This window comes from Anguilla rostrata, chromosome 16, assembly GCF_018555375.3.
Source record: "Anguilla rostrata isolate EN2019 chromosome 16, ASM1855537v3, whole genome shotgun sequence".
Classification (NCBI taxonomy): Eukaryota; Metazoa; Chordata; class Actinopteri; order Anguilliformes; family Anguillidae; genus Anguilla; species Anguilla rostrata.
In genome coordinates this window covers 9,643,168-9,669,612 of record NC_057948.1, presented here as the reverse complement: position 1 = coordinate 9,669,612, position 26,445 = coordinate 9,643,168, and the positions used below count along the sequence as shown (strand labels likewise).

Sequence of the window (26,445 nt, the reverse complement as noted above, 5' to 3'; positions counted from 1 at the left end):
TGCCAGAAAAAATTAATAAATTAATCAAAATACTTGTAATTCATAATGGGTACTTTGCTTGAGTTCCTACTCCATTTGGAAACGAATTCAATCACTTTTTTCTTGCGTTCAGAATGTTTATTAAACCACAAGATAAACATACTTGCTAGCAAGTTAGCTAACATTTTCCGAATGTATGAACAGGGAAATTATAAAATATAATTTTGCTGTACAGCAGGTCAAAAGCTGGAGGTCTGAAAAGTGTCGAGTAGTGTCCCCCGACTGGTTAGAAAGTGTAAATCACTATTATGTAAGCCACACTGGCTCCACACAGCCAATACCAAATCTTTCTGTACTGGGCAGTACATTATAAAGGGCTGTGTTGCTTTCAGTATATATATATTTTAAAAAACTCATTTTAAATGTCAACTGAATAAAACAGACTTAATGGCACTTATTTATTTCCGTTGTCTCTCACAACTATTAAAAATAAATGTTGATTGCACATTCTGTATAAAGCGGGTCTACATACTGCTATTTAGTGCTGCTAGGTGTGTACATGAGTCTGCGGTGGCCTCTCAGTGCTGACAGACAGACGTACTGTAGTATGGGACAGGTACTACAAAGAGCATACGCACTACAAATAAAACTACAACTTCCATGATTCCGCTACTTTTAATTCGCGTCCCCAGAATCTCGCGAGGTATTGTGCGTCCGAGGGCTTTTTAGCAGCTGACATCAACAAACAGCGGAGCTGTGTGTGTTGACCGGTTGTTCTTAACCATTTACTCAGGAAAATCGCAGTTTTACGGCTCACGGGCGGTAGTGCACTGCAGCGGCTATAATGGCGGAAACGGACCCGAAATCTGTACAGGATTTGACCTCAGTGGTGAGTCGGTGTATATAGTATAACTTGGTTTTATCTCTGCCCTTCGGGCCTGGGTCACTGGGGGGTTCCAGATACCTCTCAGTTTAGCGGGCTAACTCTTTTTAATTGCTTGTTCAAGGTAGAGCAGGTTCATCATTTCCCTTTGATAAATAATAATTAAATGGGATTGCCTTACTAGCGAAATGACGATTCAGTCAAGATATCCCTGGCATCAACAAGCCAGGTTAATAAGTAATCAGCGCATCTTCTTCAATACTTACTAGTAAGAGTGGTACATTAACGTTACATCTAGCCTAGACTATATACTTCCAGCCACTTTAATAACCAGCTGGCTAACTGGTGTGCTTGCATCACAAATAGGCTATTGTACGATAGCTAAGTTTGCTGACGCGGAGACTCTATTAATGATTGAATGTTATGAATAGCGTTAACTTTGAATGGAACCAACATTTAATGAATGTGGAAATCAAATTTTCACCAACGGATCACAGCTAGTATCTAGTTGGCCTCTCTCTTAACATACTGTGCGCCTTTGAGTAACGTTATTGGTTATGAGAGTTCATTAACTGGCAGTAATAAAATGGCAAATTAAACTAGAACTGTGTTCTCTAGTTTTTTTAAATTAAATATTCGCTATTTTGTTCATTCCTCTCGCGTTTAGATTGCGTACATTGTCGCATACGTGAGCTTATATCTGCGATGTGTTAGATTAGTGGACAAGACCCTTGTAACCATCGTTACTGGCTCATGCGGTTGGTGAATGTGAAGACTTTCGTTTATTGTACATGGTTGCGGTTTCTATGCGACCGTACGCCCACCGAGCTTCAAACTTAGCTACCTAATGTTACAACCTTTTTAGCCAATAGAAGGATGTTGCGTTCGCACCTTTGCCAGGGCGCATGGAGTAAAGCAAACCTTCTTCCATATAGTGGCTATGTTACTTGTGTATGCTGTGAAGTAATCCTGTTTGGGTATTTATGTCCATTGCACCCTGTTGTTAACCACATTAAATGAAGAGCTAGGTTAAGTTGGCAAGTCTTAGTATTATAATCTGCCAGGTATAAATGTTACCGTGGTGATGAAAATCAGGCTGAGGTGGTCAAGTCACCCTGACCATGTAGAGCAGGCAGGGAGGTTACCGTGACGATGTATGGCAGTTGAGAGGTTACCATGGTGATTTAAGAAGATGACCCATGCTGACCTTTGCACGTGCTCCCTCCTTCCTCTGCACAGGTACAGACGCTGCTGCAACAGATGCAGGATAAGTTCCAGACCATGTCAGACCAGATCATCGGGAGAAATATCCTTCTCACTGTTGGCCAAGACAGTTTCTCTGACTAGAAATGAATTCTGTGCTTTTGTGAGCAGCAGACATACAGTATGCATGCTGTGACAGGCTCAGGGTTTAGTGATCACATGCAGGTAAGAAACTAACAAAGCTGGCTAACTGAAGGTCTCTCTGGAGTACTGAGTGAACACAGCATGTATGCAGCTGGCCCAGGCCAGGGCAGTGTGCCAGCACTATGACCAAAACACAGCCAGGTCGGCAGTGCACTAAACCTGCATGCAGTAGCACCACGAACTGTGTGATTCTTACGCTCACGATCATAAGTGGTCGACATTGCAGCCCCCACTGAGAGGTGTTTTGGTCGAACGGGTCTCCGAGAGGGTAGGGTATGTTTACCGTCGCAGGGGACCGACCGTGGGTTAAATGGCGCCGTTTTCCTTAACGGAGACACTCGACGAGATGAGCACCCGCATCGACGACCTGGAGAAGAACATCGCCGACCTCATGACCCAGGCGGGCGTGGAGGAGAGCGAGGGAGAGAGCAAGGCCGTCGAAGGCCAAGGGGCGTAGCGCCCAGCTGCGCCCAGACGGGTAAGCCTGGCCTCCCTCAGAGTCCTTGTGTTAGGTAGGAATGATGAGGTACGCTCAGGAAGAGCTACCGCGGCCCATCGGTAGATCACGTTGAGCTGCCGCATGCCGTTGCTGTGGAAACAGCTGTCCAGTTAACCCACAGCTAAACATAGAATCACTTTTAGTTTTTAAGCTGCTGTAAAATCTACCACCAACAAAATCTCTTATCTTTTCTTTCCACAGGTTGCCAAGTAACTAAAGTAATTAAGAATTTCTAAACGAGCAGCAGACCTTTTCAAAAGTAGGGTGTGATTTGTTTTATTTTTTATTTTGAATTGCTGTGTCTGTGTAGTGTTTTTTTTTATTTTATATCCACTCTTGTGATAATGTATATGAAACTTTGTGTGCTGACTGTAAGTTCTTGTTTAAGTGGGTGTTTTACAGAACATTTGCCTGGAAGAACAGCGTTTAGCCTAACTCAGAGCTGAGGTCCGCAGGACTGACAGCGCGACACATTCCAGCCTGTGCCATTTTGTTCAATTAAAACAATTTCCTACACAGCGGTGTTTCCTCTTCCGTTAAACACCTTTCACTCAGGGGTTCAGTGATGGGACATTATTCTGTGTTTTTTATACGAAGAACATCCAATACGTAAACTGTGGATTTCAAAAGGGTGGTACAGTGTTAAAAGAAAAAGCTTAAAATAAATGAAGATCCCATAAAGAAAATGTTTACGCACAAAAGCAGTCATCCTCAGGATTTTGATCTTTCGAGCCTTTAGGCTGCTTCACATGACTGCAGCAGACAAACCGCAAGCCTGCAACCATGCTGCCTTCAAATTCTTTAAAAAGGTTCCTTGTTTCCTTGCCTTGCTTTCTTTAATTCTTTCACAAAGTCACAAAGAAACGGTTCAAAGTCAAAATTTTGCCGTTTCATAGAAACTGAATAGTCTTCCTCCACACCTCTGTGATTTTATGGTGAAACTTCCAGTATATATGTACTGTAACTTAAAATGGTATGTCCTGACTTGACTATTTATAAAAACTGCGAGTGCTGGAACCATTTTTTAGTCAGTTTTATTATTCTTCCCCCTTTTTTCATAAAATTGTCAATAACTCTCCCAATAACGTGTTGCGTTTTGTACATTTTTGCAGGATGGTAGAGGGTCACAAGCCACATCCATGGCACAAATTTGGTCACAACAGCTCCCAGAAGGCTCCTATACCTGGCCTTTGACTTTGCTAACTTTTTCACAAAATAGCTGATCCAAAAGATTCAAGTTTATCTATGGATGAGTCTGGGGGAGAATGTTCCTGATGTGGGATGCGTGAGTGTTGACTTGCAGTGATGATAATACACCAGGGCAGTGTTAGATGCAGCTAAAACACTGACCCCTGCCACAAAGGCATTGGTCTGGGGCAGTGGTCCCCAACCCTGGTCCTGGAGAGCTACAGGGTCTGCTGGTTTTCATAGTGACTCTGCACTTCATGAATCAGTTAGAGCGGTTGATTACACAGTTAACTCAACTCACCTGGTGTCTTGGGTCTCGATTGGGTGCTGATTTTAAGGTGAAATCAAAAACCAGGAGACCCTGTAGCTCTCCAGGACCAGGGTAGGAGACCACTGGTCTGGGGTGTCCAGTCTAATCTGGAAAGGGCCAGTGTGAAAGTAGGCTTTTGTTTCAGACCAGCATTATGACGCATGAATAAACTAACTAACTAATCATGGTCTTCAGTTAAGACCTTCACTAGTAGAATCAGAAATCTTAGTTCTGGGCTGGAACAAAAACCTACACCCACACTGGCCCTTTTGGATAAGATTGGACACTCCTGATCTTGGAACTCTGGGATCGAAACACAAACCTACTTCATTCACCAAACCATTAGAGGGCACTGTTAGACAGGTGTAAACTACTTTAAATTTCCCAAACGTGAAAGGGTGTTGTAAGGAGGAACCCCATAGTTGTGTTAGTGGGAAATGCATCTTTATCTAGGTTTGCAGTGTATTTCTGTGAATCATGGGGGTGAGGGTCATGGCCTCTATCTTATCCATCTGAACTGTAACCCTGGTTACTAAACCCAACCATAGTCCAGCCCACAGCCCTGGTTTCCTCTCAACCCTAATCCTAACCATAACCCTGTTCAGGTGTTTTATGCATAAAAAATCCAATTAGAAGTGCATGCCAATTTCTTGACCTTTTTAAATGTTTTCTTCTGTCAAGTGTTTTTGCTAAGGTTTTTTTTTTTCTCCGAAAAAAATTCTCCATGTTCTCAAGCACAGTATTTCCAGTTTAGGATATTCTATTGACATTTTTGGAATGGCGGTGGATCCATGTTGGCCACAGACTGCAGGAGAAGATAAGTGTCTATCATTAGTAAAGTAAACACTCACCACAGATTTGGTCCCACTTCACCCAGGCACCGCATGGGTATTGATGAGGTTAGGCCAGGAGTGAATTTGGTGAAGCCCACCTATAAAACGCAAACCATAATGTCGACAAGCCGTCTACCTGTCTGCCCAACACAAAGCATATCACGCTGCCCATCTGTGCAAGGCAAATACTGCATAGTGACAGTGACACAAGTACAACGTCGTAAAACCAACCCGGCCTTTCCCACAGGCAAATTCAGTGAAGACGGCCTGCTCGGTCGGTTGCAATTGCGTAAAGGACCACCGGAGGTCCCCACTACCTTTCTTCGATCAAGAGCACAAATTCATAATTTACAGAATGTAGATGTATAGATTAGCGAGTTTTATGTAAAGCCTACAAAAATCCCATAAAATGTAAATATGAACCTCGTGTTCAGCTGAATGGCAAAGTTATGTAAATGTATAAATTCTGCAATTCTTTCATCATCATTCTGCTATCTCATTACATTCAATTTTACTGAATGTGGGTAAAAATAATACCTGTTCATTTCTATATTCGAACAGTTGGGTTTCTATTCCGAAGTTTACATTAATATATTTATGTATATACATAGAACAGATACAAACGACCGTTTCTTTCTAGCAAAACTGAGGTATTTAAGATCTCATACACATGCGCACAATCTGAATTTTGCTTGTCATAAAATCTGGATTGTACGTACATAAATTAAATAACGAAACATAGAGTTAACTTTAGGCTATAATATACTTTAATCAATTCGTGTAAAAATATTTTATATCCAGAAATCCAGAATTTAAAATGGTATAGGCTATTACATAAAACTGTACACAAATATTTGCATTGTCTAGACAACAAATACATTTGAAAATTTGACTCTGGTATTTATTTTAAAAGTCAACCCTGTTCCAAGAGTTTGAAACAGCTCTTAGTACAGTAGCCAATTCCAACAATGGAAACGACTTTAGTCCTAACGGCTTTGGTCCTAGACCACACAAATGCTACGCGGCTCCATTTCGGGAGGCGCACGCATTGTACTGCTCTCCGGCCATGGCACGCCTCAGGAATCACATGACAGGTGATTGGTTGAAAGACTTAACTATTGAACTATGGCGACAGTAGCTCACAACGACCCGCAGCCTGCGCGTAGTGTCCGAGCGCTGAGGGAGGGAGGCAAAGGGAGTGCGCTAACAGAACGTCTGCGACCAGCAGAGAACCACTGTCGTCTTTTTAGCAACCGAATGGGATTTGCACAAGTGGAATAAAGTGGATTTTTAAAAAGAATAAAAGGTAGGCGAGAATTTGCAGCTTGATTTAATATCATCATATGTAGCATGACATGTTTTGTAGACGTTTTATTCCGTAATGACCGCTATATTATTAACTTTATTTTACTTTGTTTTGATCTTTGGCTGATTGAAGGTCTGTGCATTTTATCTTACGAATCCTAAAGTAAAACTGCACTCCACGACTTTGAAAACTTGTAGATCCACAGGCTATGCACACATAACGTACTTGCTATGTTGTTATGTTATCTTTGGTTTTAAAAAAATGCAATTATAATGTCTATTCGTATTGAAGTAGGCTACATTATGGGACGCTTTCGGTATAGGAAGAAGAATTATTTCGATACCTGCTTTGGCCGTTGCGTAAAACAGTGAATTCCGCGTGATTTGCATGGCGAACAGGTGGTTGCTTACAGGAGAGTTGATACGATTGCACCTGACTGAATACACTGGTACCTCACGAAGAATTTGGCTGCACCTTTATTCTTATTCACACAGCTAAAGAGCCATTGCCGTAGCTCTCAGTGGAGGCTAGAATTCAGTCAGTGATTTTAATTTATTGAAATATGTTTTGAGGTGTCTTCCATATTAACAGATATAATAAAACAAACCGTACATCAGTCGCGTTTTTTTAATTAAGGAAGTTCTCATTTTAAGTATGGAACAAAATGCGATTAGGAAGTAGGTCTGATTCGTATTTAATGAAGCCAGTTAAAAATAATCCATAAATACACGACAGAATAGGCTTGTTTATCATACGTTGAGATGGAGAGGGTTTTATCAGGGAGTTGGGCTAGCCAGTTGATGAGAATGATAGAGGATGCCCGCCTCTGTGTTGTGCGTTAAATTGCAGACTGTCATTACCAGCCCACGAGACTAACGGCAGGGGCCAGTGGATCTAGCCGCAAATGACACGCTAATTTCAGAATATCAGGGCTCCCATCGTACACGGCTGCGGCCGGTACCTCAAACAGAACGGAAGTGATTAAAAACGACGGCACGCTGGAGGTTGTGTGTGATCTGCCTGATGTCCCATGTAACGATTTACCTAATTGATGTTTTGGTCAGGTATGATTGACTGTAACTAGTAAATTAGATGCAATGGTGTCCTTCTGCCTTGTACACATAATTTACATAATTTAGAAATACATGCATACATAAACATACAGCGAGAGAGAGAGTGAAAGAGTGAGAACACCACTGAGATCTCTTCATTTATATATATAGCATGTATAACAAATATAATGGTATGGTCGCATACATCTAAACAAGGTGTACTCTTTAAAAAATGTATTGCCGTCGTTTCAGGTAATCTCTCCAAACCTTGGACTCCTACACCAATGAAAAGGGGGTTTGCATCATCCCAAGGCATGTGGTAAGTCAATGATTCAATAACTAAATTATAGATCCCAGCCTTCTATTAATATGATCAAAGTATGAGGGCAGACGAGTGAAACCCTCAAAGAAACGTATGTTAATATCATTCTGTCAACTCAGAAGGATTCCCTCCAAAAGCTACACAGACTCAGCTGAGTCGTCTGGCTAATAAAATGTGTCAGAATGAGGAGGAAGTTTGTGTGGGAGCGAGTTTAAAGTGTCGTGCTAATTAAAATTAAATGCATATGCTCCAAAAAATGTTTGTGCTTGTGGAAAATATCCAAGCAGTGTTTTTTCTCATTAGCTGTCTGTTATTGGAATTGAGACCAAGAAATGCTTTGAATGTTTGATATTTTGCTGCTTTTTCACTTTCTTACCGCTGCATTGGGCGTTCACGAAAAAAATAAGCCTTTGGCACTCTGCTGTAGTTTGGAAGCGCCCATTAAACCAGGGGTGTCAAACTCAAGTCTCGGAGGGCTGCAGGGTCTGCGGATTTTTGTGGTTTCCCTTCAGCGAGCAGCTAAGTTAGGCTGGGAAACGAGGTTTGCGGGATCTCGAGTCAATCGGTTACTTAAAGGAGTCAACACAGCGAAAAATTAGCAGGCCCTAGAGGGCTGGAGTCTGACACCTCTGGATTTAACTGATCTTTGCGCGTTCAACTACAAAAGTGAAACAAATTTCGCTTGTTCCTCGACCGCGTCGGGTAAGTGGCGTGGTGCTGAATATCATGTGCTCGGCCAAAAGGATAAAGCCCATTATTTGTCCTCAGCCCAGCCTTCCAGTGTCCTCTGGTCTCATGGCAAACAGTATACAATTGTGCGTCTTCAAGATGACATAATATCCCAGGATCCCGGCCAGATTTATAAACAGATATGGCGATTGTTAGATGACCCGCCTCCAGAAGCTGCTGTTTTATATTTCAGCTGTCTTTCTCAGGCTTGCTGTTCTGCAGAGGCTAACGTTGAGATTGTACCGTCTGAACCTATACAGCTCTGAAGCCAGACAACCTCTCATTGTCACTGCAGGGCCGAACCCTTCGTGGTTCCCAACCAGCTGGTTTTTTTCCCCCCACGCTGCTTTGAACCCCCTTTCCTGGCAACCGCCTCTGTCGTTGACTGTTACTGTCCGAGCGGAGATCGTTACCTTAACCCGTGGCATTTCGATTACAGGCATAACAAAGGCAGTGAAGTCAGTGAAAATCAGTGAGGGTCTGGTCAGGTCACTCTGAAGGGAAACTGGGTGTCTGTGCAAAGTGCTGTTCATCTCATCTCATAAAACATAAAAACATCCCTTTGTGAAGAGCAATCTCCTGAAGCCCTCAACTAGGAAAAGTTCTCATGGAAGCATAAAAATAAAATTGATAATAATAATAATAATAGAAAATAAAAGTAAAAGCTGGTCAGAATTTGTGCGGGCCTTGTGCGCAAGTAGATTAAACTAAGAAATTAATTTGTTTCATGCACACTACCTTGGTTTTTTCCTTGTTTTTTTTTTACTAGGGGATGATTTGCTGGACAATGAGCGCACACACAAACATGCATGCGTGCATAAACATGCACATGCACACGCACACATACATGTGAATGCATGCACACGCATGCACGTTCGCACACACACGCACTCATGCACGTGCAATAATGGACATACCACTATTCGCTATGCATTTTAAAAAAATATTTAAAATATATATTACTACTTCTCAGCCTGCGTTCCCGTGATTATATAGATCTGGGGGATAGATGACTCCAATGTAGGGGATAGATGATACCATTATGGGGATAGATGACGTTGTAATGGGGGATAGATTGCACCATTATGGAGCATTGATGATGCCACTCTGCTGCATATATTGCGCTGCCTGATGTCCCATGTTAATTTACTGCCACAGTTAGGCACTAACTCCTGGAGAAGGTTTAAAAAAAAAAATCAAACCCAGAGTTCATGTGTGAGGTGACTCATCCCCGGCTGACACGGCGCACATAAGAAGGAACTGGGGCGCACGGCATTGATGTGGGGAGGAGGCGAGGGGGCGCGGGGGAGGAGGAGCACGATTCGACGGGCGCGGGCTCTCCCCTCCGCTCGGCTGTCCGGAGATGTCTTCTGACATTTGCTCCGGCGCATGAGACGCGCTTCGCCGCGCTCTCTTCCCCCGCCTGATATTTGGCGTGCGCCCGCAGGGTGTGTGCCTCCCCCCGCACCCCCCCCCCCCCCCCCGCCCCCATGTGTCACGGCTGCCAGTTCACATCGGGGCAGGTGAGCGGGCGGGACACTGGCACCCGTGCCCAAACAGCTGGCCTCACCTGGGGTGGGGGGGGGGGGGGCAGGAGGCGGGGAACCTCATTATCATTAGTGTTGTTATCAAAGGAGATTAGCTTCACATTGCTGACAATTTTACATCTTACAAAGTAGAGTTTTTATGCTGTTCATCAACCTTTTTTGATGGGGATTTTTACTGGAATGCATAATGTAAAGTTTCAAGCTCCTGGGCACAACAACGTCCCTCTTTTAATCCATGCTGCCAGTGTCCTGGCCTCTGGAACGTACAGCATGTGCCTCCCACAAGGAGTGACTTGAGCAGAACAACATTATATTACAAGCCTTGTGCCAGCAGCAATGTCCAGAGTTTACAATGCAATATACACTGGGTGTGTTACTTGCGAATGAGTCTGGGGCAAGATTTAGATTTTAGTGTTTCTTAATCAAAAACATAACCAGGCCTGGGGGGGTTCTGATGACGAGCCGCAGCCCCGAGAAGGCTGAGAGAGAAGTGAGTTGTCTGCCGCAGGTTTGTCTCTAATGACACAGTGAGACAGGAGCTCCTCCGCTGTCACCGACGCAGGTCTCCTGCCAGGTCCGTAACAATGGGGCGGGGCCATTCGTGACATCATCGTTCGAGCCGCGTGAGCGACGTCGCGAAATCCGATCGAGCTCCTTTCCCAGCGCGGGTGCTTACGGTCCCGTGTTCCTTTTTCCTCTTTTGGCTCTTATTGGTTTTCTACGAGTTCAAACATTAGAACCCCTCTTGTAAAATTCAAACCACATACACAAGACACAACAGGGTAGGGCCTCACTTAACAACATGAAGTGCTTAAAGCCCAATGGCTGTGAAATCAGATGCCCGCAAGAATTAAGAATTAACATAGTCTTAAGCTATTGCTTTTATCTGTCATTGATTCATGGTGGAAGGCTATAACAGGTGTACTGTGCCACTGTAAACCTTAGACTCTTTGCACTTTGATGCAAAAAAACCCATCTTGACCGATAAAACCAATAGAGACAGCAAAAGAAATGGCATGTCAGTCCCCTTCCTGAAATTGACACCCCAGGTTAACGATTATGGTATTTTATAATCCAATAACTCTCTGCAACAAGTCAAACAACTGCTAATACTGCAGTGATGGTATTGACATTGATTGCTTATCCCCCCAGAGGGGGATTTGGTCAGTCCACTCTTTGTCCATAGGCTTGGTAAAGTCATCTTTTCATTATGCATTCTTTCCATTCAGCTGAAAGTGTTTTCAGGAGCACTTGAAAACGAGTATTTCTATGTATGTAAATAGAATTTCAAACATGAAAAATGTCAAACAGTGAAAAAAATGATCTAAATGAGACATTCCTGTGCCAAGTAAATTGCACTACATGGCCAAATGTATGTGAACACCTGACATCCACCATCTCATCCAAAATTATGGGCATTAATATGGAGTGCTGCACCCTTTGCTGCTGTAAAACATCCACTCTTCTGGGAAGGCGTTACACTCGATGTTGGAGCATTGCTGCAGGGATTTGCTTCCATTCAGCCAGATGAGCATTAGTGAGGTCGGGCACTGATTGGCCAATTAGACCTGCCTCGCAATGTGCTTTCCTATTGATCCAAATCCAATCCAAAAAATCCAGTTGATCCAGAGGTGTTGGATGGGTCTCTGTGCAGGAGGTCAAGTTCTTCCACTCTGTTCTCGACAAAACCATTTCTATATGGACCTTGAAAGAAAACTACTATCTGGAAAAAATCGACCCTCTCTATGATCTTCCCATCATGGCTTTTGCTGAAAGTTTAGTTTCTTATAGTTGGTGTACTCGTTGTGCTGTTGCGTGTACCTGAGGGGTTTCTTACAGTACAAATGTGCTCTTTATTTCAAGCTTTGAACCATGTATGTACTGTATATAGCTTTGGAGATAATAGGGTTTATTTAAGATGTGGGGATTTTTACTTATATCTCTGGGTTTTAAGTGGGTTTAATGGGTTAACCTTTATGTTGTCCAGAGGGTCAACAAAACTCTTTTCTGAGCTTAACAGCAGTAAAAACACCCTAAATTAAAAATTTTCAGCATGAAATTTGATTACAATTCCTGGAGAGAACTTACCATGAGAAAAAGTTAGACATTGCCTTGTATATAAATTAAACCTTTAAACATGTTTTATAGAAAGCGATACACCATCAGGGTACAAAGGCTGTCTTATGTGTCTTTTTTAACCCGAGAGTTGTGAAATCAGAAGTCATAATCAAAGTTGAGTACCACATATCTATTACAGCAAAAAGACACCAAGGCAGACCTTGATGTTCTTTGCCTCCCACGGGACCTCCTCCATGCTGTCGATGATCCTCCACTGATGCTGGAGCGTGATGGTCTTGCAACCTCCGGGTGGGCCATCGCAGACACTGTCTGCAGTCAGGGAGGACCTTGGCCTCAAACCTGTTTCGGGAGAAGGAGACAACTATGATTCCCCAGAACCGTCTGGCCATAGAGCACTCTCAGCACAGACGGGAGACGTGCTCTGTGTCTGTGCATCCATGTGGGAGCACTCAGCCCAGGCTAGGTTTATACCTAAATGAGGGGACGTCCAAGCTGTCTTTATGTCTGTTACTCAGTGTAATATATGTTTGTGTTTGTATGATTGCTAGCTTTCGTACTCTCGTGAAGAGCAGGTCAGAGGTTGTGAAGCAAGTCTTTCTCCTTTGTTGCAGCTTTACACTATCCTGTTTACATGTGCTGGAGGGGATTTCCGGCTGAATGCTCTGAATGGGCTGTCTGGCTGCCGGTGTCATGTCTTTGTGTCGACATTAAGCTGTGTTGACGCGCCGCTTTTATTAGTCTGTTGCGTCGTGGATGCGCGGGTTTCATGTAGATACCGACTGCTGCCACGTGAGGAAAGAACACAGACCATCAGGCCACAACAAAAACCTGTGAGGAGGTTTTTACCAAACTAATGGAGCCCTGCGATTTGAGAAGGCACAAACAAAAGCAATGGCATTTGCAAACTGGTGCTGGTGCACTGGAGGAAAGTAGTTAAGTTCCTTCAAGCATTCAAAAATGGAAGCGTCCCGTGAAGAGGAGACAGACATCCTATAATTTAAACGCTTTCATAGTTTGTACCCCATATCGATAAATATACATGTAGAAAACCCGTAGTCAGCGTACGCCTTCAAAATCAGCCGTATTCATAATGACACATCCGGGCTTATGTTCTTTTTGGACGGAAGGCTTTTAAGTCACATAGTGTTAACGGTGGTAAAGACTGCTCCAAGGAGCGTTACTTCGGTAACGCGATCTCATGCTTGCTGGGCACGGTGTTAAACTTGATTCGGCTTGATTGCTGATGCAAATGCGACGGTGTCACTTAATGTCCAGAGCGATTACGCACGGCCGCTTGATGCTGATATTCTGGATATCTAACGATGGTGCGCTGACACGTTTGAGAAGTTGAAACAGGCTTGACAAAAGAAATATAAACTCAAGGTTACAGGTGGATTTCCACATGATTAATTTGCAGGTGGCTGTGGGAGTTTGGTTAATTGTTAATGGGTCCTGTATTAAAAGGGGTTCTTTTTTTGATAAATGGCAGTTAACTCATGTCCTTGGATCATTACTGCAACTAAAGCTTCCCATTGTTTTTTCATCCGTAAATGTGAGGTATCCTTTAAAACACTGACGATGCTTTAACAGTGTTTCGAGTCCATGATACAAATTAGCCTATCTTGTCGGGTCTTCATTTAATTTGAGTGAATGAAACAAAATGAAAGAAAGGGTTCAATATATTTCACGGCTGGAGATACTGTTTGTATTGGGGGTATATAAGTAGCCTACTATATGATGGCATCAGGTCAGTTCTAGTATTGGACCAGAAATGCCTAACATTTTAGTGTACTATTCCTACAACTCCTAATAATTTACTGAGAAAATTGTGTATCCTGTACACAAATGCTATTTGGAAACCTGTAGTTAAATATTTACTATAGGCCTACTATATTTACTATATTTATCTATTACGACTTTGTATAATCAGGGATGTTTAGCAGAGATATTGACCTGTTTTGCAAGGGCGACCTGGGAAGACAGCGGTGACAACAATTTACAGTGACGACATATCCAAAAAAAAAAAAAAAAACAAACGAATGTGTAACTTATTGTTGACTTTAGGTGAAGTGGGAAAATTGACAAGTATGCTACAGCACGGGTTGTCATCTCTAATTTTAGCTATTTGATAGAACCTCATTTGGACGTCTACTCATAATTATTAGGGAGACCATGCTTGTTCAAAGGTTAGGAGTCAATACTTGGATCAGAATGAAACAGAGTGTTTCAGATCCTGAAATGCTATGCGTGTTCAGAATGTTATCCAAAGCGCGCGATGCTCCCTCGTGCTTGCATGAGAAGCTCATGCTATTCAAATTTAAACCGCTTTGACAGCCAAGCGAAGCAAAAATAATACGCGCGGAGCCGAGGGATGCGATCGATGATTCCGGTATCAGATACGGCTGGGAACTCGTACGTGATCTTTACGGACTTATTTTCATTAAGTGGGGAAAGTAGAGAATATCAGGGTGAAAACTGAACCTTATAAAGGCAAGAGAAAAAAACAATAACATATCTCTAGAATGCCTGCGGTTGAAGCATGAGCGTACAAATGGGAACGGATCTGGCAGAACCCGTCTAGTCGAGTTCTGAAAAGCCTCCGCGGTTTAAACCTGGCTCCCGTAGTTCTGTTTATTAATCCAGACAGCCGAGGGTTAAATTGGGAGCAACATTAAACTCGCACCCAAACTGTGTGTTTGGCCCACCGCACGTAAGTGTAGGAATTTCCTGTTCCAGAACCACGGGACAAACTTAAAGCCACGCTGAACGCTGAGCATGCTATGGTGATGTAAAGAGATTATTCTCCACACAGACAGATCAAAGTGAATTCTCCCCCCTCCTCTGGTCGCTCGTAATTAGGAGTTTCTTCCAAGTTGTGTCATGGGAAAAGATGTGTAAAGCCAGATGGCCCCAGAAAACGCCACTTTGAAGTGGCACCCGGACACACCACATTATACAGCACAGCGTGAAAGTCAAAAAAAGATTTGGATTGCTATTTTACTTTTATCCACAATATCTGTTTTTATTTTAAAGATACTGGGCACTTTTTCAAGGACGCACTGCACAATGGCAATACAAATACGTTGAGACCGCACAGCTTTTCTGGTTTCAAGGTTCTGTTTCTCCCTTTGCATTTACTTGATAGAATTATCTCTGCAGGTTAGCTGTATTGCTGGAACCCCTGGGATCAGTGAATGACTGGAGTCCTGGGCAAATGAGCTGCACGTGTGTCTTTGAAGATGAATCAAACTGCCTCAACATCTCATCTGTCGCCCTGTCTACACAGTCAGACTTAGACTATTACTCCTTGTATCCAGATAAGTGTTTATCTGGATATTGGGAGATACGAAGACATCAAGTGTGTATTCAGAAAGCATCTAAAATAAGGAGTCCTGGTTTTGGACTGGGATTTCCCTGTTCATAGAACTAAGCCTGTCTATTATGAACCAAAAGGTCAGACTGATTCTACATGAGCACTTCTACTCTGACGAGCTTTTTGAGTGCAAGCCCTGTTGTGAAATTAAGGATGTGAAGCAGCCTTTTTCGCTTCAGAGAATGAAAACAGATTTTAATCATAAAACATATCAAGTAAAAACTGTTTTTTTCCCATGCATTTATCTTGGCCTCGATTGCATTGAAATATCTGGTCCTGCTAACTCAGCTATTGTGTGGGCTTTGCTAGTGGACAAGTACACTATTAGCCTCTGTTGTGCTGGCTTTGAAAGTACACTAATTAGCCTGTGTTGTGTTGGCTTTGCTAGCACACTAATTAGCCTGTGTTGTGTTGGTTTTTCTAGTATACTTATTAGCCTGTGTTGTGTTGGCTTTGCTAGTATACTAATTAGCCTTGTTGTGTTCGCTTTGCAAGTATACTAATTAGCCTGCGTTATGTACTATGTATATGTTAATAATATCAATGCAAGAGGGAGTGGAATAGTAAGAAAGCTACACCGCTTTCTCTGGGGGGTTGTTCCAAGTATTCTTCCTGTCGGCTTGCTGTGAGGTGATCGTAACCTTTTGCCCATTATGCTCACCCACGGCCTACTGAGGTTCAGTACACTGCGCAAAGTCTGTTTAACAAGTGCCTTAGTCTTCTAATGAGGCTTTCCCTCAAGTAGAAAATATTAGCTTGTTTTAAGTTACTGTTTTCTTGGCAAGTGAAATTGTCTTGCCCCACTGACAAATCTTGGAGTTAAAACTGGCAATCTGTTTGTCTCATTTAGCAAAAAAAAAAAGGTTATAGAAACAAGATTTTAAGTCTAAATACAAGACTGAAATACTTGTTAAGATGGACTTATTCTTTGATTTTTGCAGTGTTCATCATGACTGAACATCACCAGCCCAGTAATGTTATGTTACCGGCAGCTACGGATATGCCCTCTGGCAGAACACAGTGTTGTCACATGAAATGCATGGCACCAATATTAGGCTTAGTGAGGTACAAAAAGTAAGATTTATGGCAGGCACTCATCTCCCTCAGAAGTGCTGCGGTTCGCTCGCTGTGTATCCGAAGCGAAATTTGATAGCTGTTGACAGGGGCTTTGTTGTTGAAGCGGACACTTGGCCGGGGTAATGAATGTACAAATTCGGGACACGGGCATTGCGTTCGAGTGCCTTCCCCTGCACGTGAAGCCGTTTGAAAAGCGTAAACAAACCGAGGTCATCGTGGAGGCTCTGAAGACCGGGTTGCTGGAGAAGGACTGTGCGGCAGCGACAGTATGCTGTCCGGGGCAGCTAACACTGCCTCTGTGGCTCAGTGTGTTTCTCTGCGAGGATGACTAAGCGAACTGTGGGTGACTGACCCCCGTCTGTAAACAGCGTGGGTCACTTTCTTAGGCGGACTTTGCTTTGCCAGCATTGTGCTGTTTTTGAGTGTTTTTGGGTGGTTAACCATTATGGAAAGCGGCCATCTTGGTGCACGAAGACCTTGGGAGTGTTTGTTCTCTCCTTGCACCCGTCAATAGACCAGTTTTCAGAGGGGTCCGAGCGATCTACAACCGTACTTTGCGCTCGTCACCACAGACCGTGAAGTGACTTTTTCCACAGAAACCACTGTGCGTTTCATACTTAAAATACTTCAGTCTAATAGTTGTTTGGGGCGAAGCACAGCATGCTGCACGGGATGGGACCAGATGGAAGCAGATAGTCGCAGCCTCATGTTCCACGGGGAAGGAAGAGGATTAAGTAAGTAAGTAACAGTTGTTCAAGGCGTTGCCGCCTTCCTCCTTTCTTCGATTTGCATGTAGTGTTGAGTGTTTGGTAATGACCTATCTAGGGCAGAAAACTGGTGTGCAACGAGGGCTGACAGGAGTCAAGCGTTTAAAATATGAAACGGCGCAAATTCTTACGTGAGTTATGGGGCCGAGGATTCTTACTTATGATCTCAATGGGTGCATTCAGACATGAAATCACCGTGCTAGTTCCAGGCCCTTTGGGATTATTAGCTGCACTGCCTCGCCGTGGTTGTATTGCTGCTCACACCCCTGCTACGACACAGAATTAATACATTAAAAAATAGCCGCTGTTTGATCTATGCCTCATTTATATGGGTGGAAATACACACAGGTTTCAACTGTGCTGCCAGCAGGAAAGGGAAGCCGGTGTGTTCTGTGTTGCAGACGTCCACAGCAGGGGTTCTTTGGTGTAAAAGTGAAATTAGCCGTAAATGTGCAACGCTGGCTCCTCGGAGAGCACATTTTTAATTTAATAAGCGTTTACAGGGCTTGCGATGGGAGCCCTGGCTAGTAAACTATGCTTCCAGCGTGCGTGCTAAGGGGCTTCTTTGATATTTGGCACGCAAGTGCCGTTCAAAGTGGAAACACTTCCCTGGAAAATATTCTGGAACATACCTTTTTTTTTTTTTTTTTTTTTTTTAGCCGTGCTTTACAAGGGGCTACTGTAAATGGCGGTTTTGTTCTTCGCGATTAATCGCGCAGCGCTGCGGAAGAGGCCCTTGCTTTCTGCACGAACGAGCGGTTCGCGCGTCTTCGCGTTGCCCAAGCCTCCCACGTTTAGAATCTCCTCCGTTCTCAGGGCTTATCAAGGTTTCCCCGAGTTGACGATACGCAGAAGCCCAGCGATGCGCTCGCAGCGCCGTCCGGCATGTGACATCCGTGATGTCACTAATCATTTTACAGATAGCGGCGGTGGGGGGGGGCGGAGTAGCCTGGAGATTCTCCGCGCCCTCAGTCGCGGCCGGCCTCAGATTGACTGAGGGGGGGAAACCGGGACGGTGCGAGAGGAACCGGAGATGAGTGGGAATCGGGGATTCTGCAGAGGCACGGGTGGAGTGTAAGTTTGGATACTTTGTTCCTTTTTTGTATAAGTAATGAGTAATCCCAGAGGATTTATGACGGAAGTCGGTTTAAAGAAGCTGAGGTTAGATAGTAGAGGATTCCTCGCTCACTTGTGTTCCCTCACATGTAATGAGAAAACCAAAAAAATGCCAAGAATGCAAATGATTAACTGTCGCTGCCTCACAGACTGATGTGTTTGTTTTTTTTTTTTTGTAAAGCCATGGGGTAGCTGACATTTATTAAGGACTTGATTGAGTGTTCACTTAAGAGGCAAAATAGACCCTGGAAGGATTTTGATAAATTGTAGCCTGTGCATGTTTCACTCTCATACAAAACCCCTTGAATCCAAACCAGTTTGTGCAGAGAATGTTTGTAGTACAAATAAGTTGCTTGAGTAGGTAGTGGAATATTTTGGCTTCGAGCGCTCGAGAGTTTTTTTCCTCCCACAACGCAGAAAATGCGCCGTCGGCAGCTGGGCCATGGATCGCCGTCGCGCGCCCTCGGCAACGATTTGCGGAGTGCGGCGCTGATGCGGTCTGTGGCACTCGGAGTTAGGCGCAGGGCTGCCGCGAAGGCACAGCGCGTCGTTGCGGATCTGCGGCTTTCCGCGTCCTCCTCTCTGCGCGCTGATGTGCGGCTTTTCTGTAACGGCCAACACGCTTTGATCGCGCCTGACTTCTTAGGCCGCGTCGGTGGACGGGTCGAGAAAAAGGGACAGAGACAGGTGTCTGAACCAGAAAATGAAGCTGGGCGAAGAGCTGACCACTGGAACGTTTCTTTATTATTATTTTTGTTTGCGGGCGGCTGTAAGAGCGGGCCGTCCGTCTGGCAGGAAGCTGGGCGAAATCGGATGACGGTGACATTGTGCGAGCGCTGCTGGTTAATGTTATTCCTCCTCAAACAGATTTAATCGCCCTGCTCTCTGTCTTTCTCTCTCCCTCCCCACTCTCCCTCTCTCTCTACTCTCTCTCTTCCCCTCTCCCTCTCCCTCTCCCCCTCGCCCTCTCCTTCCCCCTCTCTCTCTCTCTTCCTCTCTCTCTCTCCCTCCCCCCTCTCTCTCTCTCTCACTCCCCCCTCCCCCCCTCTGTCTCTCGGCGGCCTGTCTGAGATAAGCGTATTTCTGTGTGCGGAGTGTCGCAGGAGCGCGCGTGTTTGCGGGGGGGGGGCGTGGGCTCTGGGGCCTGAACGCGCTCCTTTGTGCCGTCTCGTTTATCCGTCACGTTTCAGGGCCTCACGGGGCCCGGCCTGCGCGAGGTGCGGCTAACGCTCGAGGAGCCCGAGCAACGCGGCCCCTTCCGGAAAGAGCCGGCATGAAACGAGGACAGGGCCGGGAGGAGGCTTCGCCGTTAACGGGTTTAGCGAGTTTTGAATGGCGAAATGTGTCAATTTCACACACGCTCGGGAAGTAGCCCACGTTCAAACGGCGAACGGATTTACTGAGGTTAACGGAACACGGAACTGCCCATTCAGATGAAATTCCGTTGGATTGTTTTAGCGTCCAGTTAATCTTTTCGGATTCTCTCCGCATTACATTACATTACATTACAGGCATTTAGCAGACGCTCTTATCCAGAGCGACTTACACAGCTTTTTACATAGCATTTTACATTGTATAAATTTATACAGTTGGATATATACTGAAGCAATGCAGGTTAAGTACCTTGCTCAAGGGTACAACGGCAGTGTCCTTACCCGGGAATCGAACCTGCGACCTTTCGGTTACAAGCGCAGTTCCTTACCCACTGTGCTACACTCCGTCCCCCGTAGCACAGGGAAGCGCATTGTAGCACGATTCGTCGTCGTAGTCGATGGGGATCCTTTGTCCAGTCTCAAAAATGGTCTTTCTCAACAACGTGTGGAGGAGTCCTCCTTGTATTAGCCACGCAGTCTATAGCTGCCCCCGTACCACGGGGTGCTTATCTCATTTATAGTGTTCAACTGAAGGCATCAATTCACAACAGCTACTACGGCTGCAGTGGATATAATGTTACTGTTGCCTTTGTTAATGCTTAATTCAGCTGTTAAACAGAGGGTATGTGAGCAGCCATGAATGGACCCGTTGGGCTCAGGGGCGGGGGGGGGGGTAAAATTAGGCCGTGTAAGTCACGCCATTGACTCTCGGGTCCTATCGGGGCCGGGCCCGGTCGCGGTTATGCCGTGCTCAGTTTGGTGCTCGCGAATGGCGAGCAGTGACGTAAGGGGGTACTGCAGAACATTTGAGCGTACTGAGAGTTCCTGATTGCAGACTTGGGTGCACTTTGCTTGAAATGTAAGGACTCGATCGTAGTCATGAACCCTGCTTGTGCCCCCATATATACAGATGTCAGATGAAGCCCTCCAAGTGAAGTATGGGTTGGGTTGGGTTGGGTTGGGTTGGGGTGGGTGGGTGGGTGGGGGGGTGTTGGAAAAAGATCCCCTAAACATAGGAATAACAAACAAGTCCTGAAGTGTGTGGCCCCCACAGTCCCCGAATCAGACATTTACACGTGTCGCAGTCCAACTGATGCCAGTTTACTACACATATGTAGCTGTGTAGTAAACATTTGAACTCTCAGTTCATTTGAACTCTCATTTCATTTGAACTCTCAGTTCCTCTCCAGGTGATGACAGTGCCATTTAGCTTTGGCACTGGCTGGGTTTGTGGGCGGCACGGCGGTGCAGTGGGTAGCACTGTCACCTAGCAGCAAGGAGGTTGTGGGTTTGAATCTCGGCTTGGGGCCTTTCTGTGTGGAGTTGTGCATGTTCTCCCCGTGTCCGTGTGGGTTTCCTCCGGGTACTCCGGGTTCCTCCCACAGTCCAAAGACATGCAGGTAGGCTAATTGAATACTTTAAATTGCCCATAGGTATGGGTGTGTGTGTGAGTGAATTGTATGTGTGTACCCTGCGATAGATTGGCGGCCTGTCCAGGGTGTAACTCTGCCCAGGATAAGCAGGTACAGATGATGGATGGATGGACTGGCTGGGTTTGATTATCGCTTTCGGCCGCAGGGATTTCCTTATTTCTCTCTTTTTTTTCCCACGCAGGACAGAGTAAAATAGAGGACGAGGCGAGGTCGCAGAGCCGCCATGGCGTCCGACGCGAGCCACATGCTGGAGGCTGCCCTGGAGCAAATGGACGACATCATCGCGGGTAAGAGCCACGGTTTTTTTTTTTTAACGAGGAGGCAAATATGCCGGTTTCCGAACCCCTTTCATTCTCCTGCTCTCTCTTCGTGTCCTCATGTGCAACTGCGTGCGTACATGGCTAATTACCAGCCGGGTAACAGACAGATGGGAAAACTTTCAAACTGAACGGATTCTGGAGAAAGTGGGTGATCAGAATACGAAACCAGACAGAATGAGTCACCGGGCGCAAAGGGCCAAGCGTTGGTCATTCATTAGTGAACCCCAAGTACCCTTTGATATTTAGATCAGGTGAGATGAAAGGCCCCTGAACAATGCTATGTTGCTTAATACTTTTGATTTGAATTGTGTAGATTACCCTTTGATGGAGCAAGGAGAGGCATTTGGGTAAGATCTGAGAAACGGGATTGACACCTGGCAAAAGACAATGCTTGACGTGTCTTTTCCGGGCCAGGGAAAGAGAGGGGGGAAGAACTGGCGGAGCCGAACCGGACGGCTAATTGCGCGCTAAAGCATTCGGGCCATCAATAAATCATACCGCTCGTCACCAGGTGCTACTCGGTCTCCTTCTATTATTCACGGGCCGGAGAATGAGCTAGCGGTCACGCGCCGGAGGACCGAACGTGTACGGCGTGCGGCGCGCGAGGCGGTTACGAAAACGCCGAAATGCGTTTCTCCGGTACGGCCGCGAGCCTCTTGCTGTGGCCGCAGCATTAAGCCCCTGAAAAGAAAGAAGTTTGCGTTGGGACAGCGCTTCGCTGTTAGAAATGACACTTCAGTGTGCAGTCATGACTTACTGCGCCTTTCTGTCGAATCTGTCGGCCGTTATCGGCGCTACGCGAACGAACGGACGCGTCGGTGTCCTCGTCCGTGGCGTGACGAAATTTCCGAACGTCGACGTCAAGATTTTTCCAATATGAAAACGGCCTCAACGTGAAATGAAAGCGTAAAAAAAAAAAACAAATTTGTTGGACTCGTCGAACGCCAGAGCTCGTGTGCGGACGCGCTATCGACGTGCCGCACTTCTCCAGGCTGACCGTCTCCATTACAAACTCATTAACATTTAAATGAGGAGGCGTTGGATAATTCAGTGGGTTCGTGTGCTGGTAGTGCGCTTCTGGTTCTGCGGTCGTGGTTCTCCTATTATAAAAAGGCAGGTGAAGTTATTGCGTGCAGAAATTCCAACCTGACGTTTCGCCACGTTGTTTAGAATTCCCCCTGTCCAGTCTACATTGGCTTTAGGCCTGTATGTCGGAGGAGAGCTATCCTCTCTCCCCTGGACGCCGTCCCGTTTTCCCACCGTCCCGCCAGAATGTGGCCCGTGCTGTTTATCTACCCGTAGAAGGATATCGAATAGCAGCGAAGCCTCGTGCCGGAGAGGAAGCGGGGAAGGACGCTATTAATAGCGACAGGCTAACGATCCGCCCCAATGCGCCGATTAGGAACGGCGTAGAATAGCAGTTCTGAAATACAACAGTCTTTCCTGCGGGTATCGGAAGGGTGTTTCACTCGAACGCTTTCCTTGTCAGTGCTCCGACTTTGCAAAGTGTCGATCAGACGGAGACTGTTTTCCCGTGCGTCGATTTACAGCGTAATAAGATGCAACCGACGATTGCGGAGAGAATAATTCAGCGTCCGCTTCTTATTCAGAGCCGAAGCAATAATCCTCCGCTCGTGCTGACGATGCCTGCCGTGGGTGGATTTAATTAATTTTTTTATTTATCTTTTTCGAGATAAACGCTTTCCAGCATTATTTGCAGGTCTGGGGGAAAATCCTGACATGTCTCAATTTCATTGGCTGAATACACACAATCGTGTTTTTACAGCAACAAAGTCAAATAAACAACTCTTATAGATTTACTGGATAGCTATGGAAATGGGCTTACTAGGGTTTTTAATGCAAGGCATGCAAGACACATCCATCATTTAATTGCGGTTGCATGCTTATCTGTTTCGGTCACGCTGACGAACCTTGCGTCTTTTTGGGGCCCTTTCCAGCCACTAAAAATCTGTCTTCAAGCTGTCCAAGGTTAACACAGATGAACGGGGGTCATATTTGCAATGTGTGTCGTGCGTACGTCAGAATTAAGCTCTGCCGTCAAAAAAAGACAAAATAAAGAAGCACAGACATTTAGTATTCGCGGTACTGTAAGCTACAGTCTGTTTTCACAGTGGAGACTTTGTTAGCAGATCCCTGGACAGAAATGATTTGATTTAAATGACACAGTTCATTTGTTTGTCAGCCCTGAATGGAGTTACATAAAACACTTGAGCTGATCGAGGCACCGCGTGAGGAGGGCAAGGACAGAATTCAGAATCAGCGTATGGGCTCTGCCTGTCAATCACTGCCTCCCCCCCCCCCCGTCGGGTCATGTCATGTGACACAAGTATTTAATTCATATGACAAAAGTAAATGAGGCATGGAGGCCATATTTATTTTTAACAGCCGGATGGGATGGTAGCGTGAACATTTACCCCTATATTTATGGTAAACATCGTTTAGAGCCATTTCAAAAATGATCTTTCGATTAGAACTACAAATAGAATATCATTAAAATCACATTAGAGTAAAAATGCTCTAGCATTAGCCGAAATATCACTTATCTGTCTTAGTCTTTTGAAATATGTTGATTAAATGTGAGAATGGAGGCCGCGAGACTGAATGGAAGCTGTTAGCATGCTGTGTGTTGCCATTAAGTGAAGTGACAGATTGAGATGTCATAGGAGCAGCCTGTGGTGAGAGAATGGGCGTACTCCTCCGGATGAATTGGACTGACAGACTCAGTCCAAATACCACTGAAGGATCTGCACTCTAGCGGAACTCCCATCTGCAGTCAAACAAGCGCCCTCTGCTGGTTGCTCCTGGAATTAACTGCTGGACTGAAGTTGTATTTTTCAATATATCCAGTTGCAATAGACCAGAGGTTTCCCCCTCATGAAGAAAACCCATTTTAACGACAATAAAAACATATTTTGGCAGTACATTTTATACGTGGCACGATCATTTATAGTTCAATTGCCTGCCAAATGGATTTGTGCAGTACAATTGCAGTTTAAGAAAAATGAAGTAGAATTTTGTGCCTGAGACCGTTTATTTGTCAGTGCCTTCCTAAGCAATGTAATGGGCAATCTTAGAACCACAACAATCTTGTGAATAATCTTGTGAATAATCAACAGTGCATATTTAATCAGATCTATATAAAAACAAAACCTACATTCACCATTGTAGAAGAAAATGCACATCCACTCAATATATACCGATGAATGAAAAAACATGTGTAATTTCCCATGTTTTTGTTTTTTTGATTGCACAAGATGAATAGCGGCATTTTAACATTGGGCTCCACTTGCTGCCGTGATGTTTGTATAATGCTGAAAAACGGTAAGCAATTCACGCTGCTTTTTGTTTTTGTGTATCATTAGATCGATTGCCGTCCTGGTGTATTTATGGAAGTTTATGCTTATGTAAAATGCGTTTTTTTACATCCGTGAAATCCCCTGATAGACACACCGTTCTCAGAGAGTGTTTGTAAGTCTGTAAGTTGACCTCGGAAACGAGAACGTTAAAGTTTAATAAGCTCCGGTCGCCCATCCGTGTCCTAACTGAAGCTAATTAGGGCTGTGACCCGGGGGGCGCCCGAGCGCGACGTTAATATTCTGCTTTAGACACTGACACCGGAGGCTTGGGAAAACTTCCGGAGGGGTCAGCAGGTAGGCAGCGTAACGGAAGAGCGCGAGGTCTCTGATCGCGCTGTTTATCAGGTTTAACTTCGTAAAACCCTTGCTGAAATATGACTCCTGTGCACACGCAGCTATCGGTCCGTGTAACGCGCTAATAAAAAACCGTGGGGGCCTTGTAGCAGTGAGCACAGCGGCATGACCTGTGTGAGTTCTGTGGGCGTGGCCTCGCGTGGATGCTCACCGTCACAGCCGCAGCGATAATGCAGCGAAGCACAACATTGGGTTCTTAAGCCCTCAGGGTCATGTGACACTGGGTTCAGTCCCAGGTGCACCCCCGGCACTTCTGGGGGCGTGTCCACGTGAGTGGATGAGCTCGCGGGTGACCAGGGTGACACCGCTTCCTGGTGTTAGCCCGGTGACCGCTCACCACTGTTCTGCGCGTGTGACAGCTTTGAGTGATTTCTGAAAGCGGATTGGCTGGCGCGGTCACATGACCTTAAGCGCCATTACGTTTTTTTTTGGTTGGTGTTAGGTGTCCTGGCAGAGACCCTAAGGAACTGTCCCAGTGCTGCCAGGCCCCCGCAGGCCAGTTAGAGAATAAGTGCTAATCGGCAGGTGTCCACATTTGCTGTCTTGCCTCTGAATGACCAATTCTTAATTAATTTCTTGAACAAGTTTTTCACTTTATAAATAATCTCATGCTAGCATAAACGTTCTAAACAGGCTTATAATCTAGAGGTAATAATCAGGAAAAGCTTAAGAAACAGGGAGAAATTTGATACTTTATTTTTTGCATGCAGTGCAAATCCAGTACGTATGATTTGAATTTGAATATAATAATAACGTTGAGACTTTTTCATTCTTGGCACCATGTGTATTGACTTTGGACGCTGAATGTTAAAATAATGTGCTGTGAATATCAGTGCCACATGGGCTCGCTGTGGCTTAAAAGCATCCATATGTTTGTGTGTTTGCGTGTTTGTGTGTTTGTGTGTTTGCGTGTTTGTGTGTTTGTGTGTTTGCGTGTATGTGTGTTTGTGTGTATGTGTGTTTGTGTGTTTGTGTGTTTGTGTGTATGTGTGTTTGTGTGTTTGCGTGTATGTGTGTTTGTGTGTATGTGTGTTTGTGTGTTTGTGTGTTTGTGTGTATGTGTGTTTGTGTGTATGTGTGTTTGTGTGTTTGTGTGTTTGTGTGTATGTGTGTTTGTGTGT

The 26,445-nt window shown here is 44.9% G+C and overlaps 2 protein-coding genes across 13 annotated transcripts in view; both read left to right on the top strand.

Annotated features, from left to right (window-relative positions):
- Positions 1-680: 680 nt before the first annotated feature.
- Positions 681-3,286, top strand: LOC135242747 (heat shock factor-binding protein 1). 2 transcript variants are annotated; one of them, XM_064314001.1, is made up of 4 exons: positions 681-868; positions 2,102-2,173; positions 2,613-2,747; positions 2,970-3,286. In XM_064314001.1, the coding sequence occupies exons 1-3, from the start codon at positions 824-826 to the stop codon at positions 2,724-2,726; spliced, it is 231 nt and encodes a 76-aa protein (XP_064170071.1). In that variant the 5' UTR covers positions 681-823; the 3' UTR covers positions 2,727-2,747; positions 2,970-3,286. The 2 variants fall into 2 exon arrangements, with proteins under 2 accessions (XP_064170071.1, XP_064170070.1); XM_064314000.1 differs by having other exon boundaries at positions 682-868; positions 2,102-2,168; positions 2,608-2,747.
- A 4,318-nt stretch (positions 3,287-7,604) lies between these two features.
- The window catches only part of ppfibp2b (PPFIA binding protein 2b), a 62,010-nt gene continuing 43,169 nt past the window's right edge, over positions 7,605-26,445 (top strand). For 2 of the 11 annotated variants that reach the window (XM_064313987.1, XM_064313989.1), the window contains exons 1-2: positions 7,613-7,776; positions 21,455-21,560. In XM_064313987.1, coding sequence (XP_064170057.1) covers positions 21,497-21,560 — 64 coding nt within the window. In that variant the 5' untranslated portion in view covers positions 7,613-7,776; positions 21,455-21,496. Of the gene's footprint in view, positions 7,777-18,332; positions 18,426-21,454; positions 21,561-26,445 lie in introns of those variants that run through there. The other 9 variants (XM_064313993.1, XM_064313996.1, XM_064313983.1 and 6 more) reach the window with 8 other exon arrangements.

Coding starts and splice junctions, on each gene's coding strand:
- LOC135242747 (XM_064314001.1), top strand. CDS start 824: ATGGCGGAAACGGACCCGAAATCTGTACAGGATTTGACCTCAGTG. Junction 869..2,101: donor TACAGGATTTGACCTCAGTG/GTGAGTCGGTGT, acceptor TCCTCTGCACAG/GTACAGACGCTGCTGCAACA. Junction 2,174..2,612: donor AGATCATCGGGAGAAATATC/CTTCTCACTGTT, acceptor GAGACACTCGAC/GAGATGAGCACCCGCATCGA.